The sequence below is a fragment of the Cricetulus griseus genome, chromosome 4 (genome assembly GCF_003668045.3).
Source record: "Cricetulus griseus strain 17A/GY chromosome 4, alternate assembly CriGri-PICRH-1.0, whole genome shotgun sequence".
Lineage (NCBI taxonomy): Eukaryota > Metazoa > Chordata > Mammalia > Rodentia > Cricetidae > Cricetulus > Cricetulus griseus.
Window position 1 is genome coordinate 163437452 of NC_048597.1, and position 15493 is coordinate 163452944.

At 41.9% G+C, this 15493-nt stretch overlaps 1 protein-coding gene across 1 annotated transcript in view; it reads left to right on the top strand.

Annotated features, from left to right (window-relative positions):
* Positions 1-8605: 8605 nt before the first annotated feature.
* The window catches only part of Arhgap20 (Rho GTPase activating protein 20), an 82079-nt gene continuing 75191 nt past the window's right edge, over positions 8606-15493 (top strand). Inside the window, exon 1 of the mRNA XM_027415108.2 lies at positions 8606-8880. Coding sequence (XP_027270909.1) covers positions 8776-8880 — 105 coding nt within the window. The 5' untranslated portion in view covers positions 8606-8775. The remainder of the gene's footprint in view (positions 8881-15493) is intronic.

Consider the following 15493-nt stretch of genomic DNA (forward strand, 5'->3'; position numbering starts at 1 on the left):
ATGCTACACATGAAGAGCAAACCCTAATGTAAACTATGGACTGTGATATTGCTCCTACTGAGGAGCAATGTACCCTTGGTGAAGGTGCTGATAATGGCAGGACGCTGCAAACGTGGCAGGAGGATATATATCTCTCTACTCTTGTTTCTCTCTTTTTTGTGTGCTGTGAACCTAAAATTGCTCTTTAAAACACTTTTGAAAAAGCTTTCATTCAGAAAACTGTAAAAATATCTTAATATATTCTGAACCAAGAGAAAAAACAACCAATGGGGAAGAAGCAATTAAGGGAGAATAATCCCCATCACCCCATCCCCATCCCACTAAAATTGAGTATGTAACTAACCAGCAGTGCTCCTGATTGGGTGGACGTAACACTTTAATTATGGAGAGACAGAAAAAGATTAAGTAGAGATTAAGTAGGTTTTCTTTAAACTGCAGAATTTATCAAAGCTTCTCGGATACACGTTTAATAATGTACAGTGTCACTTGAGAAGTCTTTCCAAAACACACTTTACTATGAAACTCTATATTCTCCTAGAGGATCTTAAAGGACTGATGTTGCATATGACATGCTTTCTAAAATATGCTGTAAAGTGAAACAGTTTTTGGAATGTCTTCATCTAACTCTCAACTTCCTTTTATTTTGTGTACTATTTTTAAAGTAATAAGCACGTTTGCAAATTACCAGTATCATTTTTCCTCTTCTGTAGCAAATATGCAAAGGTTGTTTTTTAGTTGTTATTTATCTATTTATGTAGTATGTGCATGTATTGAGTGTGTTGTGATATACACACAGAGAGACACACACAAATGTGTGGGTGTTCCCACACATGCAGGGGCCGTAGCAAGACATTGATGGTTTTATTCTCCCTGCCTTATTGCCTTGAAATAGCGTCTCTCACTGAACCAAGAATCTTACAGTTCTGGCAAGACTATGTGGCCAGTGAACACTTCTTGTCTCCATGCCCCCAATTCTGGGGTGACTGTCAGGGTCAGCTATGCTTAGCTTCTCAAGTGAGTTCTGGGTGTTCAGAATCAGGTCTTCATGCTTGCCAAGCAAGAGTTTTTAGCCTGTGGTCATCCCTCCATCCCTTCATTTGTAATTTAAAGCAAAGATTTCACACAGTCCTGAAATAAAGGAATAATGTTGGAAGGATGTATTCCCATAAATCTCTACAGAGAACTGTAGCACAAACATGTAGACTGAACTAACAAACCTGGAGTCAGTTGAAAGTTGAAATGCCTAGGAAAAAGGAAAGGAGCCCCAAGTGATTTTTTAGGAGACAGAAGTGTCACAGATTGGGATTACCCATGAAGAATGGGCAAGAAATTGACTCATGCAGGGGAAATAGAATGATTAGTTAATTATTTTTTTTCCTGTCTCATGAAGCACTCTAAATTGTGATGAAAAACACATTTCTTCTGTCTTTTGCTGATTCTTGTTAAACAATCAAGTAGGATTTGTAGGATTAGCCTTTGACCAGCAAGAAAGCTAAGTAGGATATATAAAATTACATGTTCCATGAAAATGGATGCAACACTCTTTATGGTCATGAAAATAAAAAAAGACAGTACCATTGAATTTAGTGACTAAAAACATGGGCTTTGGCTTCTGGGTTTGATGCTGGCTCTTGCATTTCCAAGCTATATGTATTTGAATAAGTACTTTAATACCCCCAAGAATTAAAGCTGTTCATCTATGTAACAAGCATAAAAATCCAAATCACTGTGGTGGTATCTTGAAGTTTGTGACATTATGACAAATATTTACTATAGTGTTTAATGTCTAAATCTTTAGCTCCATCCTGCAAAGTTATCTCCCCTTAAGTGATTATGTGAGTATTACTGTGGTATTTTGATATTCCAGTAATATTTACAGTCTGATTAGGCTTGGGAATCAATCATATTTGGTTCATATCCTAATTCTCTCACTTATTGTGGGATCTCAGTGAATTAAAAAAGAGAGAGAGAAATAAAAAGGAAAGGACATAACTATCTAGATATGGTGGAGGAGAAAGTTTATTATAGACATATGGGAGAGCATAGCCAGAGACAGAAACATGTGGGAGAGTCCAGTGTGGACATGACCCGAAGCCATGTGAGGAGAAGGGGAGAGGAAAGGAGGAGGGAGAGAGGGGAATCAGGTGTAGCAGCCTGAAAGCCTAAAAGAGAGTAGCTGAAAAAGACCAGGTAAGCAAAATGGCTAGATTATTTAGGAAAGGGTAGTCTAGCCCCTGGCTGGAGAATTTAGGGTAGAGGGCAGGGTATGCCAGCCAAGAGGGCCCTGTAACAGGTAGGGACAAAGGGATGCTGGGAGAATCTGGTGGCCAGGTCTACTTTGATGTGGTAAATAAGCACCTCAGCCTTTGGCCCAGGTTTCAAACCTAACACTCATGAAGCCATTTAATTATTCTTGGGTCTTGCCTTTGTATCTAAAGTAGCATAATGAGAGCTGAAACAACTCCACAGTAAAGAATACTTCCTGTTATTGCAGAAGTTTCAAGTTCAGTTCCCAGCACTCACACTGGGGCATCTCCCAGCCATTAATAATTCAAGCTCCAGGGGAATCCAATGTCACTGGCTTCCATGAACATGGGCACTCATGTGCACATAGCCACACAGATCAACACACGTATACATAAATAAGTCTTTTAAAGGATCATAATAATGCCTCATTGGCATCACCGAAGATTGAGTTGTATATAATCTTTACCTGACATATGGTAGGTACCCAACAGATGTCAGTTCCCCTTTCACATTTTCTAGAAAATCAATGTCTACATTTTTACTAAGGAGTCCACAATCCTTCACAATCTTGCCCCAAATTATTTTTCTAGCTTTTGTTCCTAGCATCTCCCCTCTTAGAATCATTCCTGCTTTCTCCTTTCTCTAGCTCTGTTTTCCTCTCTGCCATAAAATCTCTTAGACTGGGATTATGTTCATTGTGCAAATAGCCTCTTGTGAGATTACAACCAAAAGAAGAGGAATAAAGCCTCATGTCTGGTCTTGATCTGTCTTATTTCAAATCTTATAAACATCTCAATCACAAGACACTCCACTGTCACTTAGACTGCTTGAGGCAGCCTCTGTGCCACACAGTTATTCCCTTGCTCTACAGAATTCAGGACATGGGAAAAGCTTGCGTGCGGTTCAGAGAGAAACAATAATTCATCCCTGAGATGCAGGCAGGACTATCTGGGAGGAGCTTTGCAGGCTGGATTCGGTACCTAATATGATGCATGTTGTATAGCAGACATCAAAATTCCATTCCTTGGGGTGACCAAATAATACTCCATTATGTGTGTAGACCATGTTTATTTGTGAAAAAATGCTGCTAAAAATACAGGCATACAAGAATGTGTTAGAGTCATTGTTTTGAACTTGTAGTATAGATTTAGGAATGGAATTGCTAAATCAAATGTAACAATCATAAATTTTTGAGGAAACATCAAGTATACCCTTTTCCAAGACCACCATTCATGAATGAGGACAGAAAAGTTTTATAGGATAGCTCAGAAATTTTCTGTGGTATGGCCAAGAGAAAAGACAAAGAAAATGTCTCAAATGTTCAAGATAACAGAGGACTTGGTGGTCACCCTGTGACTCTGTGTCTATGAGTTACTGCTTTGGAGTAAAGAAATAGGCCCACTGACTAGATTTGAAGAGAGCAGAAATCTAGGATTTTAAGCTTGAACTATGAAGGCACATGATAGCAAGAGAGACAAAGAATTGGTGAGGGATAGAGCAGATGAGAAGTTAATGAATTCATCTTTAGATCCAGTAAGGTAGTGGTGTTCATGAATGGGTGAGTTTATTAGGTATTCAACAATGAGGCTGGGACAGAGATAAAGGACTCATTAACTGGTACCCAGTTAGTACTACTTGCAAGAATATGTTATGACCACAGCCACACAAAGTTCCAAGAATACTTGGATGATAGGGTAAATCCTTGAGTGTTTCCAGGGTATGGGAAAAAAAAAGAAATAAAGCCACCTGTGGACATCAGAAAGAAGAGCTAGTGATTTTCAAAGAAAAAGCCCTGGTCAGGGTCTGCCACATTGACTCTGTTACTAGTATTCTCAATTACTTTGCCCTATTGTCATTCACATTCATTTGACAAACCCTTTCTCTGAATGAATTCAGTCCACTTCCCAAAATCCCCCAAGAGAATCACAAGGTAGGGTTTCTATCATGTGAAGGTAATTATAAATTCACTGCTGTGTACCTTGAGCAGGACTTCAACACAGTCTTGGTCTTGCTCATTCTTTAAAATCTATTTAAAGCATTTTACTTACTATCTATACTCCAATACTCAGATGTTTTTCTCAGTTCTCTCCAGAATTTACTGATCCCCAAACTAACCATAGAAATGTTCCCTGAGACCCTAACCTTAATCCGTATTTAGTGCTCTTACTCGCACTATGCCAGGAAAGCTTTCTGCCTTAGCCACAATTCTTTCCTGCTCCCCTTTTATAATAGAATGAGTGTTGGTACTCTCTATTATTGGCCCCAGTGTCTTTACCACCCCTAATGCCTTCTATTCAGTATTTATGTAAACTCACTTGGCTCACCTATATTTCTTCTCTAGTTTCTGCCTTCTCTTTCAACTCAGCTATACCTCCAGACAGAGTCATGCATATTACTGTATACTTTTTTCTCATTTGTAAAACTCTAGCCCATTCATGTCACTCCAGCTGATCTGTAGAGAGTCACCAACACACACATACACACATACACACACACACACACACACACACACACACACACACACACACACACACTCCACTCCTGTTGGTAAATACAATAGATATTTTCCAGTCTTACATTTCTTGATCACTTTTTTCTTTCAAGGAACATTTTCCTCTGGCCTTGTTCACTAAGTGAATGTCAGCATCTCTCCCCTTCCTCACCCTTAACAGATTTTGCCTCCTGCTTTAGTAGCAGACCCCACCTCCCTCTGACCAGGGATGCCTTCTTTTCCTTCCTATCCAATGCTAATCTCTAAAGAGAAGTTTTCAATCCCGCTCCCTCTCCTCTGCAGGTGCAACTTAGTCTCTAGCAGCTTGGCCTCTTGTAACCTAAGACCCTATCTACCATTTCTCTTCTCCAAAACTGTTATATTGACTTTAAAAATGAACACACTGTTCATTTTTCTCTGAACTCTTTATCTTTCTCTCCTTCCTAGTTTTTCACCTCCATTAATTTACCAGTTATTCTCAGTGGTGGCTGTAAGGTTGTTGCATTAAATAAAATCAGATATCCAGTTGATTTCTCAGAGAACTTGAGCCTAATATTGACAAGTTCTTAATTTTTAAAGAACCCAGAATTATACAGAAATATTCTGATTTTTAAATATGTATATCTGAACTCACTCTGCATGCCATCAGTTTGTATCCTGTGTCTAGGATATTTGGATAGCAGTGAAAATGACTGCTGTATGCATCTTAGTATTTATAAGGACTTTTTCTATTAGTTCATGAAGTGCCTGACCCAATTTTTCTGTATATGAAGAAACATTGAATGAAGTTTCTTTAATAGTTAAGTCTTATCAATATTATGAATTCTGATAATTGGCAAACACTGTTTGTTGCTTCATTCTTAGTCTGTTGTAGGCCTGCTCCTGGTGTTCCCAGTAGCTATGTGTTGGTTGTTTCTAGTATTTTGTTTGAAAGCATCCTGCTTATTTCATGCATTGTTCATCATGTTTATGTTCTCGTGGCACTCTTTCCTATAGGATAGTGTTCCTGGAGCACAGAAAAAATGGTTTGAACATCTAAACAACACAAGGACTAGTCCAGGGTTGTGTCTTCCTCATTATAACATCTCTTTCACACTAGACAGAGTAGCAATGGAGTTGAAGAAGGTTGTATATAATACTGCATTTATTCGTTCAAACAGAAAAGTTTGTGAAAATTGCTGACAGCATACTCGGGTGCCTGGTATAAAGAAGACAAAATGTAACCTTTTGTCTTAAAGCAAGCAAAGCAAATGACAATAGTATAATGTGATGTGAGTTATTCAGAGAAGATAACATTTTTACAGGACAGGAAGTGGGCCAAGTAGTTAAGGAGAACATGGGTTGTGAAGCTGAATCGTGTCAGTTTCCAAGTCACCAGACACTGTTTAATGTCCTTGTGGCCTGCTGTTGTCTCATACATGAAATGGGGGAATAAATGAACCCACCCCATCAGATTATTATGGATGGAAGTTAATTATATTTGTACAATGTTTATAGTCTAGCATAAAGTAAACACTCAATAAAGGTTTCCTGTTGCAATTGCAGAAGATGAACTCAGCCTGGGGTTGAGGTATGTGTCTGGAGATAGATAAGAAGTAAAGTTGGGGAGAATTTTCTCAGGTATATTCTGATAGAAGTCCTGAAGATTTCCAGAACAAATATTCACCAGACACGTCTATGGCCTGAATACTAGATATTCCAGTGTAAAGTAGCAGAGGGTAGAAATGTAGATTGAAAACTTCCCTAGCTGTTAAAACAGGTTCAAAGTCACGGCAGTGTGACAAGTCACAGTGGATGTTGGGAAGTATGAAGAATTCAAGAGAATAAGGTAAGGGTAAGTAGACACAAGAGACAGCAAGAAATTGAAGTAGTGGTGGGGTATCAGCCTTTCATACTGTTCTATGGCATTTTAGGTTTATAGAAGGAATCAAATAATGTTTTGGTGAGGTGTGTGTGTGTGTGTGTGTGTGTGTGTGTGTGTGTGTGTGTGTGTGTGTGTGTGATGTGATCAGATATGTGTATCTACTGTCACCTGGCCCAACCCATATTTCTTGAGTAGCGCTGCCTCAAAATGTAAGATGGGGGTGAGGGCCTAATTTTCTGTGCCAAACCAAGCTATTTAATCTTGGGAATAAAAACACAAATTAAGCAGTGAAAAATTTCCACATTTGCAATAAAAAAGAGCACCTTAATTTGGGGCACTGGGTATTTTATCACGGAGATACTATCTACTACATGGGGCTCTTTGAGTGACAGCTAACACGGGCTTGGCCCTTCTGGATCCTTCTCATATTGTTTTGTTTTCTTAGTTCATTTAACTAACAAACATTTATTGTGCTAGACAGTGCTTTATGTATTGGGAGTCAACGAAGAATAAAAGAAAATGTTTAGATGCCTGCAATTTTCTGAACTAAGTGAACTATTTGGAGATAAAATAATTGAAACAAAAAATGAAGCAGATTAAGAAAAGCTGGGAGTGTCCATTCAACAAAGAATTAAAGAGAGATTAAAGAGCTGTGAGGATGGTTTCAAGTGAATGAGCAGAAACACAAAGCCCTCTTTAAGTGAAATAAAAATTAGTGGGGGTCCCTTCTCTACACGAAGGGCACAGCTGTAGTACCCCCTTATTCACAGATGTATGAATATATAACATATAGGAGATATGTTAAGCTTCCTTATAACAATGTGGTTTGGACAGTGCCTAAAATTAGACTTGTATCTCCGCAACAGTTTTAGAGTTTGGTGGTGGTGGTGGTGATGGTGAGTGTGTGTGTGGGGGGGGGGGTGGTGGACAGCATACCCTAGCTTGAAACACTGCCTGCCAGAGTTCTATTCCTTACAACCTGCCCTAATGACAACCCAAACTGACAGGAACCTCTTTTTTTTTTCTTTTTCTTTTCTTTTCTTTTTTTTCTTGTCACAAAAACAAGCCAAACCCACAACAACCTAGCATCAGGGAGTGGTATCCTCAATGATTTATTTTTCAGTAGTTCTGATTCCAAGGAAAGAATGCCACCTACCGAATCATTCCCACCAGCAGCCAGTCCTGCAAAGTGCGAGCACTACTTAGCCCTGGCCTGTTCCAAATGTCTTCTGATTATTATTTAGTAAATAAATAAATAAATAAATCACTATTTGGGCTGACAGGAAGTTGGGCTCTGAGCGCGGATATCTGATAAACGTTTCCACATATTGTCGCCTTCTCAATAGCTATGCCAAATTTCAATCTCCTCTCTGCCTGCATTTTCCTTTTAATTGGGCTTTCTCCTTCAGAATGCCTGCAGCCTGCTGAGGCCGGTGGTGCAAACCTGCCAGGGGACTGACTGTTTGCTGCCCTGCGACTGCAGAAGCCACAGCCGAGGGGTTAACCCAGACAGACTTAACTAGCAAGCGTTCGCAATTTGCACCCGAGGTCGGGCGATGGCACCCGGGCTTCCAATTTTATCCAACCCGGTCCCCAGGCCTCGGGCGGGGAGGCGGGGTGGGAGTCTCCTCCGCAGTCCTCCGCGAAAGCCCAGCTAAGCAGGCGGTCCTTGCAACTCCTCTAAGCGAGGCACGGTCTCTGCGGCTCCCGCGCTGCAGCTGCGCGGGAAGGGACGCGGGCGGGAGCGAGCGAGCTCACTGGCGTGCGGGGCTGCAGCGGGAGTCTGCGGTGCGTGGCGCTCTGCGGTGAGGGCTTGGGACCCGGCGGGACCCAAGGGGCCTCAACGAGGTTAGGTGGCTCCTGCGGCGAGCGCTAAGTGCAGAGAGCTCGCGGCCGCGCGCACAGGCGGCGCTGGGAGGGCGGCGGGGCGGGGCGGGCGCAGAGGGGCGGGGCGGGGCGGCGCGCTGACGGACGGGCGGCCGCCGGGAGCGCCTGCAGCTGGAGCAGAGTGCGGCGAGCGGGGCGAGCGCGGCTCGGGCCGCGGTCCATGGCCCCGACGGGAGGCGCGCCGCCCGCACCCGAACCCGCACCCGCACCCCGGCGTCCGGCCTGAGCAGACCGTGCCGCGCAGCCACCCTGTCCTGGGCTTGGGCTTGGCTTGCAGATCTTCTTCATGGAAGCGATGTCTCCACAGCAGGATGCTCTAGGGGGGCAGCCGGGGCGCTCCTCCTCGCTGACAGGGATGTCTCGCATCGCGGGAGGCCCCGGCACCAAGAAGGTGAGGACGCCGAGCGGGGGGCCCCCACGGGCGCGCGCGTTCCACGCGTGCCTGGCACTGAGAGGGGTTAACGGTCCCCGCGGGGCTTGGGGATGGTGTCACCACTTCCCGGAATCCCCCGCTGCCTCTCTGGTGGAAACCGGTCTAGGAGAAGCCCCTTGCCTCCCACAGGTCCCTTTCCACCTTTGACCCGGGAGGTGCCTCCCCACGGGCCCCGGAGGTGGCCTTGACCTGGCTGTTTGAGGACGGTAGGAGGCCCGGGAGGAGCCGACTATGCGCCTAGCCCGGGCCTCCCGGGGTGTCAGAGATGGGTGTCGTGGGCCACCTTGAGGGACCCGGAGGTTCGTTCAGCTGGCCTAGATCCAGGCTGGTTAGGGCAGATAGGCAGCTTCCAGGGGTCTCAGCGGGCGTGGAGGACTTGGCTCAGAGCCACCTCCTGAGAGGGGACCAGGCAGGAGCCTATGGGGGCGGTGCCCTTGTTCCCTATCACCGGGAAGACCTGTGTGGGCAACTACTTGTAGCATTTGCTTGTGATTGACTGCTCCACGGTGCAGAGGGAGGATTTCAATAGAGGTCAGGTGTCTGCAATAGGTTCCTGAGCAAGTGCACGTGGGCCTCGAGCTTCTGGGCTCCTGGATATTCCTGTAGCCATGTCTGCCACCCCTTCCTCCAGCACAAAAATCTACTGATAATTGGCCATATTTGCTCCTTACCGTGGTGCTGCCTTTCCCAGCTTCTCTGAAAACAAGTTGGGATGAGAGATCATTCTAGCTCTTCCCTAACAAATATGTGAAGACATTGCATTACTATAATTAGAGACTCAAGGGGATACACCAGCTCCCTGCATGTCCGGATTTTATGGCCTTTCATTAATCTTCCCACTAGGATGGTGGGTTGGCTGGAGGTCAAAGAAGAGAGGTGACATCTGTATAGAAATGTATGTGAGCTCCCAAGGACCTTGGCCCTGTCGCAGAGCCATCTATGGGTGTCTGTGAACTTGATGTATGGGCAGTAGTGGAGGCTCAGCCTTTGATGTACAGAGACTGTTTGTCCTTGTCGTGTTTCTTCCCCTCCCTTTAGAGATGGAGGGTGTGTGTGTGTGTGTAAAACCCAGTTTTTCCAAATAAAACGTGAAAATGTCAGGATGTCCTAATTTAGAATGGCAAATGAACATTAAGCAATTGGCATAGATTTAAAGCGCTTTCGGTTTCTGTAAACCTAAAGAATTGGAAAGAACCAGGCATTTGTTTTCATGAAGTGTGGCCCCTCCCCCGAGGCTAATTAAGCACACTAGCATAGGCGTGGGGTGCATTAAAGAGTAGCTTTATCATTTTCAAGCCCCAGTAGTCCCATAACTGAAGGGTGACTGTGCCCCTTTTCCAGTGTTCTTTTCTCCTAGGCACAGCCCCTATCTCTACAATGGTGTCCTTCGTTATAAAACATAAAGGGCTAGTCCATTAACACATCAATCTCTACTTTCCCAAGACTGTTGAGAAAATTAAATGAATGAATGATGGCACGTAGGCACGATGATATTAGCACTCAGTGTACATTTTCCCATGCTTGCAATCCCAGGTTGCTCAAGCTCATAATCTAGAATGGGTTTTCAACACCTTTCCTCACTCTGCAGCAGCCAATCCTTCAGAACAGCTACTATCCTTCCAACGTGTGTAGACTTTCTCCATTGCATCCCCACTGCTGCCACTGCAGTCCAAGCTACCCCATAGCACCTCTAAACTGTCCTTCTGACACCTCTCTTGTCTTTCTGTGACCCATTCAGCATTTAGCAGTGCCAGAATGGTTTTTGTTGTTGTTGTTGTTGTTCATTTGCTTCAATTCTGTGCCAGAATGTTTTTTTTTTTTTCAATTTGAATTGATCATGATGGCCATTTGCTTACAAGTCTGAAAGTGATTCCTGTTGTATGCATAGAAAAATGCAGGTCCTTTTCCTGGTCCTGACTACTCCCACCCCATTACCCTGCCCCCTTTTGTATGCTCTTCAGCCACATGGGCCTTCATTTTCACACACCAAGTCAAATTCATTCCTATTTTATGGTGTTTGGTGTTATTCCCTTTATGGTCTGCCCGAGAGTTGGGTCTTTTCATGTTGTACAAATCTTGAGTCTTCCTAGATTGTACTCCCTCTCTCTGTCTCTCTGTCTCTGTCACTGTCTCTCTCTCTCTCTCTCTCTCTCTCTCTCTCTCTCTCTCTGTCTGTCTGTCTCTCTCTCATTACTGTGTAAATGGAAGGCACCTCTAGTCATGGGCTAGTAGTTGTCTTAGCATTGTACTTGGCATTTTCCTCATCTGCTTGTTTCTTTCCTGTTGCCTACATCCTCCCAACTGTATTCTCAAAGGTAGAGTAGGACTTGCTATATATTAAGTGTTTCCTAAGAATTCCCTGGGTTCTGTAAAGCAAAGAACAGAGGCAGTGTGGTCCCTGTCCATAGAATCTACAATGTAGAGGAGGAACACCAAGCCTTTAAGAAACAGGTAGTAAATACTTTAGGTTTGCAGGCCTCATGGTCTCTGCTTAATTCTTCCATTACAGCTCCATGGACAGTACACAAATGAATGGGCTTGATTGTGTTCCAGTAAAACTTTATAATAGCATGTAGTAGAGGCCAGTGAGATGGCTCATCAGGTCAAAGCACTTTCTGAGCCAGCCTGAAAACTTGAGTTTGACACTCCCACACCAGAGCCCACATTAAGGTAGAAGGAGAGAACTGATTTCTTACAAAATTGTCCTCTGACCTCCACACACATAGCACATTCATGTGTGCATGTACACACACACACACACACACACTTGTTTGGAGCAGTGCTAAGTGGGACCTGGTCAGGTGTGAAGCTTTATCTTCAGTGTCTAGTTCAGTAGCCAATAACCACATGTGTCTGCTCAACTCCTGAAGTGTGCATGGTACAACTGAAGATTTTAACAGCTCCCTTGAGTCTAACTGATAAACAATAACCTAACATATTCAGAATTTATCAGTCTAAGGTGTGATGCATGTATGCTCTTAGAAAACTTATATATTACCAAGAAATCATCCAACTGTTTTATGTCACTATTGATTAAGTGTGCATTATCAGCTTATATAAGTGAAATATGAGTTTGTTTTTGCTTTTCTTTCACCCTATTTTTATATCCATCCTTTTTATTTGTATGTGTTAATGCCTTTCATTGCAGAGTGATAAAGATCAAATATCTTAACTTGAGGGTTTCAGATTTCATTTTTATTTTAAATTATTTACTTACACATAATGAGATAACTTGTAGATGGGTGGCATTCAAGTCTCAATATAAAGTTCATTCATGTCTCATAAGCACTTACATGCTTAATCTAGAAATCGTTTGATTCCTTGTTTTTAGTGTATTTTGACCTTACCCATCACAGGAGATGTGCATAGAACTTTCTTTTTACATCTTAGATCAGCAATCAGAAAGTTTCAGGGTTTGAAGCTGTTTTGGATGTCAGATTGGGAACTTTGGATGTGAGACATGTAGTGCAGTTATCCATTCATCTGGTGTTTGGACTGCTTCCATTTCTTGGCTGTTAGAAGTAAAGCTGCTAAGAGCCTTCACACACAACTCTGCATGGGCCTGCACTTTCTTTGGGGGTAAATATGTAGGCACAGGATGACTGGGTCATATTTAGCCATATACATGACTCTTCAAGAAACTGATTGCTTTATAAGTGATTTTATATTTCCAATAGCAGTGTATGGTAATCCAATTTCTGCACACACTCACCAACACTTGTTATCATCTCTCCGTGGGGTAGGTTACAGTCATCCAAGGGCATGTGAAGTAGTAGTGCCTTGTGATCTGGAGCTGCACTTCCACAATGATTTTGAGTATCTTCTCAAATGCTCACCATCTACACTGTATCTATGGTGAATTATCTATTTAAATATCTTGCCAGCTTTTACATTCTGAATTCAAATCCTTTATTGGGTATGTGATTTTCAAAATATTTTCTCTCTGTCTGTGACCTGTATTTTTACTTTTGTAGTCTTGTTTTTCCCAAGAACAAAAGTTATTCATTTGGTGAAATCTAGCTTGTTCTTTTATTCCTTTAATTTGAATCAATTGTAATTAACTTGAATTTAATTTAAATTTCTATAGTCATGTATATCCAGTGGTTACAATACTGGACTTGAGGTTTAGAGGGAGAGCTTAAAGACAGTAAAAAAAAAAAACAATTATTAAATATCTTATGAAAACATAATCCTAGTAGCCAAGTGGTGCACTCCTTTAATCCCAGCACACATGAGGCAGAGGCAGGGGGGTCTCTATGAGTTTGAGGCCAGCCTGGTCAACAAAGTATGATAGCTAGGGCTACACAGAGAAAACTTGTCTCAAAAAAAAAAAAAAAAAGACAGCAACAAGAAAACCATGATCCTGATTTGAACAGATGCAGGTATTCAGATGGACGTTCTGCACTGGGATGTTGTAGGGAAGGCCTGGTTAAAGTGCCCTTTAACTCTGTAAAAGGAAAAGACTCTTACATAAAAAAGGATTTCAGTAAGTGGGAGTACAGTAAGTCCAGAGGTCCTAGGGAGCATCTGTTTGAGCAACTACCTTTAAGGTGCTCTATAAAAAGTCAGTCTTTTTTATTTTATGGCCTCATTTATTTTAACATCAAGAATCACCTAGCTGGATAGCTTGCCTTTATTTGCTAGTCACAAGATTTGATGGTCTTTCAAGAAAGTCCAATCTACCTGAGAAGACAAGTTTCTGTCATTGGGAGTCTTCAGAGGAACATACAATAGTTCATGTAGTGTTTCCTAGAAAATGTCTCTCAAATGTAGGTACAGTACACAGATGACAATTTAAACTCTCCTGGAATAATATGTTCTTGGGGGATGTCCATATTTGTCCTGCACAGTCTTGGTACGCTGGAAGCCCATATTGGAGTCACTTCGGTGTTAGGAATGACTGTGTCATATTCAAGTACACTGACCCTTTAGCTTCACTTGGTGATTAAAAACTTTTTAATAGGGCAAGGAGTATTAGAGTAGGAAAGAGATTTATAGGCATAGAAAACCAGTCAAAGGAAAATAATTTAAAAATAGTTCTAGCATCTCAAAAAGTAACAGCTGCTGTTACAAACTCTATGGTCCCCTCTTTGTGCATTTTCTGGGTCCAAATCTGTTTATAGCATTTGGTGGTAGAATACTCCTCCTTTCCCCCATCAAGAGCTGATTACTTTAGCCAAGTGTATATGTGGTACTGGGCCTTGAATGAAATGACTTAATAGTAAGCTTCAGTCTTAACTCTTCAGTACTGAGTAAAACAAACCCATGTTTAAAACTGTGTCCTACTGAGCCCTTCCCTCAGCCTACTCAAAGAGTGAATTGCCTAAAGCCAACCAGGAAGGATTCTTTTGTTGTAATCACTGCAGCCTCTGGGTAACATTAGGTAAACATTGACTTGCAGCGACCACCAATGCCTCACTGGGTTTTGTGCCTTGACGTCCACCACTTTCTGATGCTTCATAGAAGGAAGGTAGATATACATCAGGAATTCTTCAGCCAGGCCTGATATCCATGCTGATAGCTTAGCCTTCCCTACTGTTGGAAAGTCTGGCATATTCTGCATGTAGACTCGGGACTATGTTTCAAAGATCTTTGTGGATGCACAGACTCCTGTGTCTCTGATAACTCTGCTGTGTTATAACAAGAATGTATGAGGAATGTCACTGAAAGTTACATCAGTAAACTTAGAAGTCTTGAATCTGAATTTAAATATATAATATATATATAATATAATAAATATATAATATTTAAATATATAATATATTATAATAAATATAAATATTTAAATATATAATATATATAAATATAATATAATAATATATAATATATAAAATATAATATTTAAATATATAATAATATATATATATTAACACATATATATATATATTCAGTGATGAGTCTTCAAATGTGAGCATAATACTTCGTTCTAACAGAAAAAAAAAAGGTTAACTTACTGTAACTTCAAAATTTCATGTTGGAACAAAAGTCGATTATAAAATGACACCCCATCTTTTAATCAGAATACATTTATCTAAAAGTCTCTCTGTCTCTGTGCGTGTGCATGCATGTATGTGCCTGCATGTTCACATGCAGAGGCTAGAACAAGATATTAGGGTATTCCTTGATGGCTTTCTGCCTTGCTACCTTGAGCCAGTCTCACCGACTCCAAAGCTTTCCTTCCTACTAGGCAAACAGACTGGCCAGGCAAGGGAGATCACACTATCTGCTTGTCCCAGTGCTAGGTGTGTACACAGCCATGCTCATCTTTATGGGTGACTGTTGGGGATTCAAACACAGGTCCTTACTCTTACAACACAAACAGTTACCCACTGAGCCATCTCCCCCACCCCAGTTAGTTCAATTTGAAAATTAGGTCTCATAGATTAAAATGGGTAGTTATACCTGTTAGGTCAAAAATTGACAAACAATAGCTACCTAAAGGGTCTGGGCAATTGCAGTTTTAAAATGCAGCTTGCAGTGAGGCAATGCTTACTTCCAGGGACTTCAGCATTCTCTCAGATTATGGATTAGCAGGGTCCGCAAGACAAACAGCAACACATTTGGTGACTGA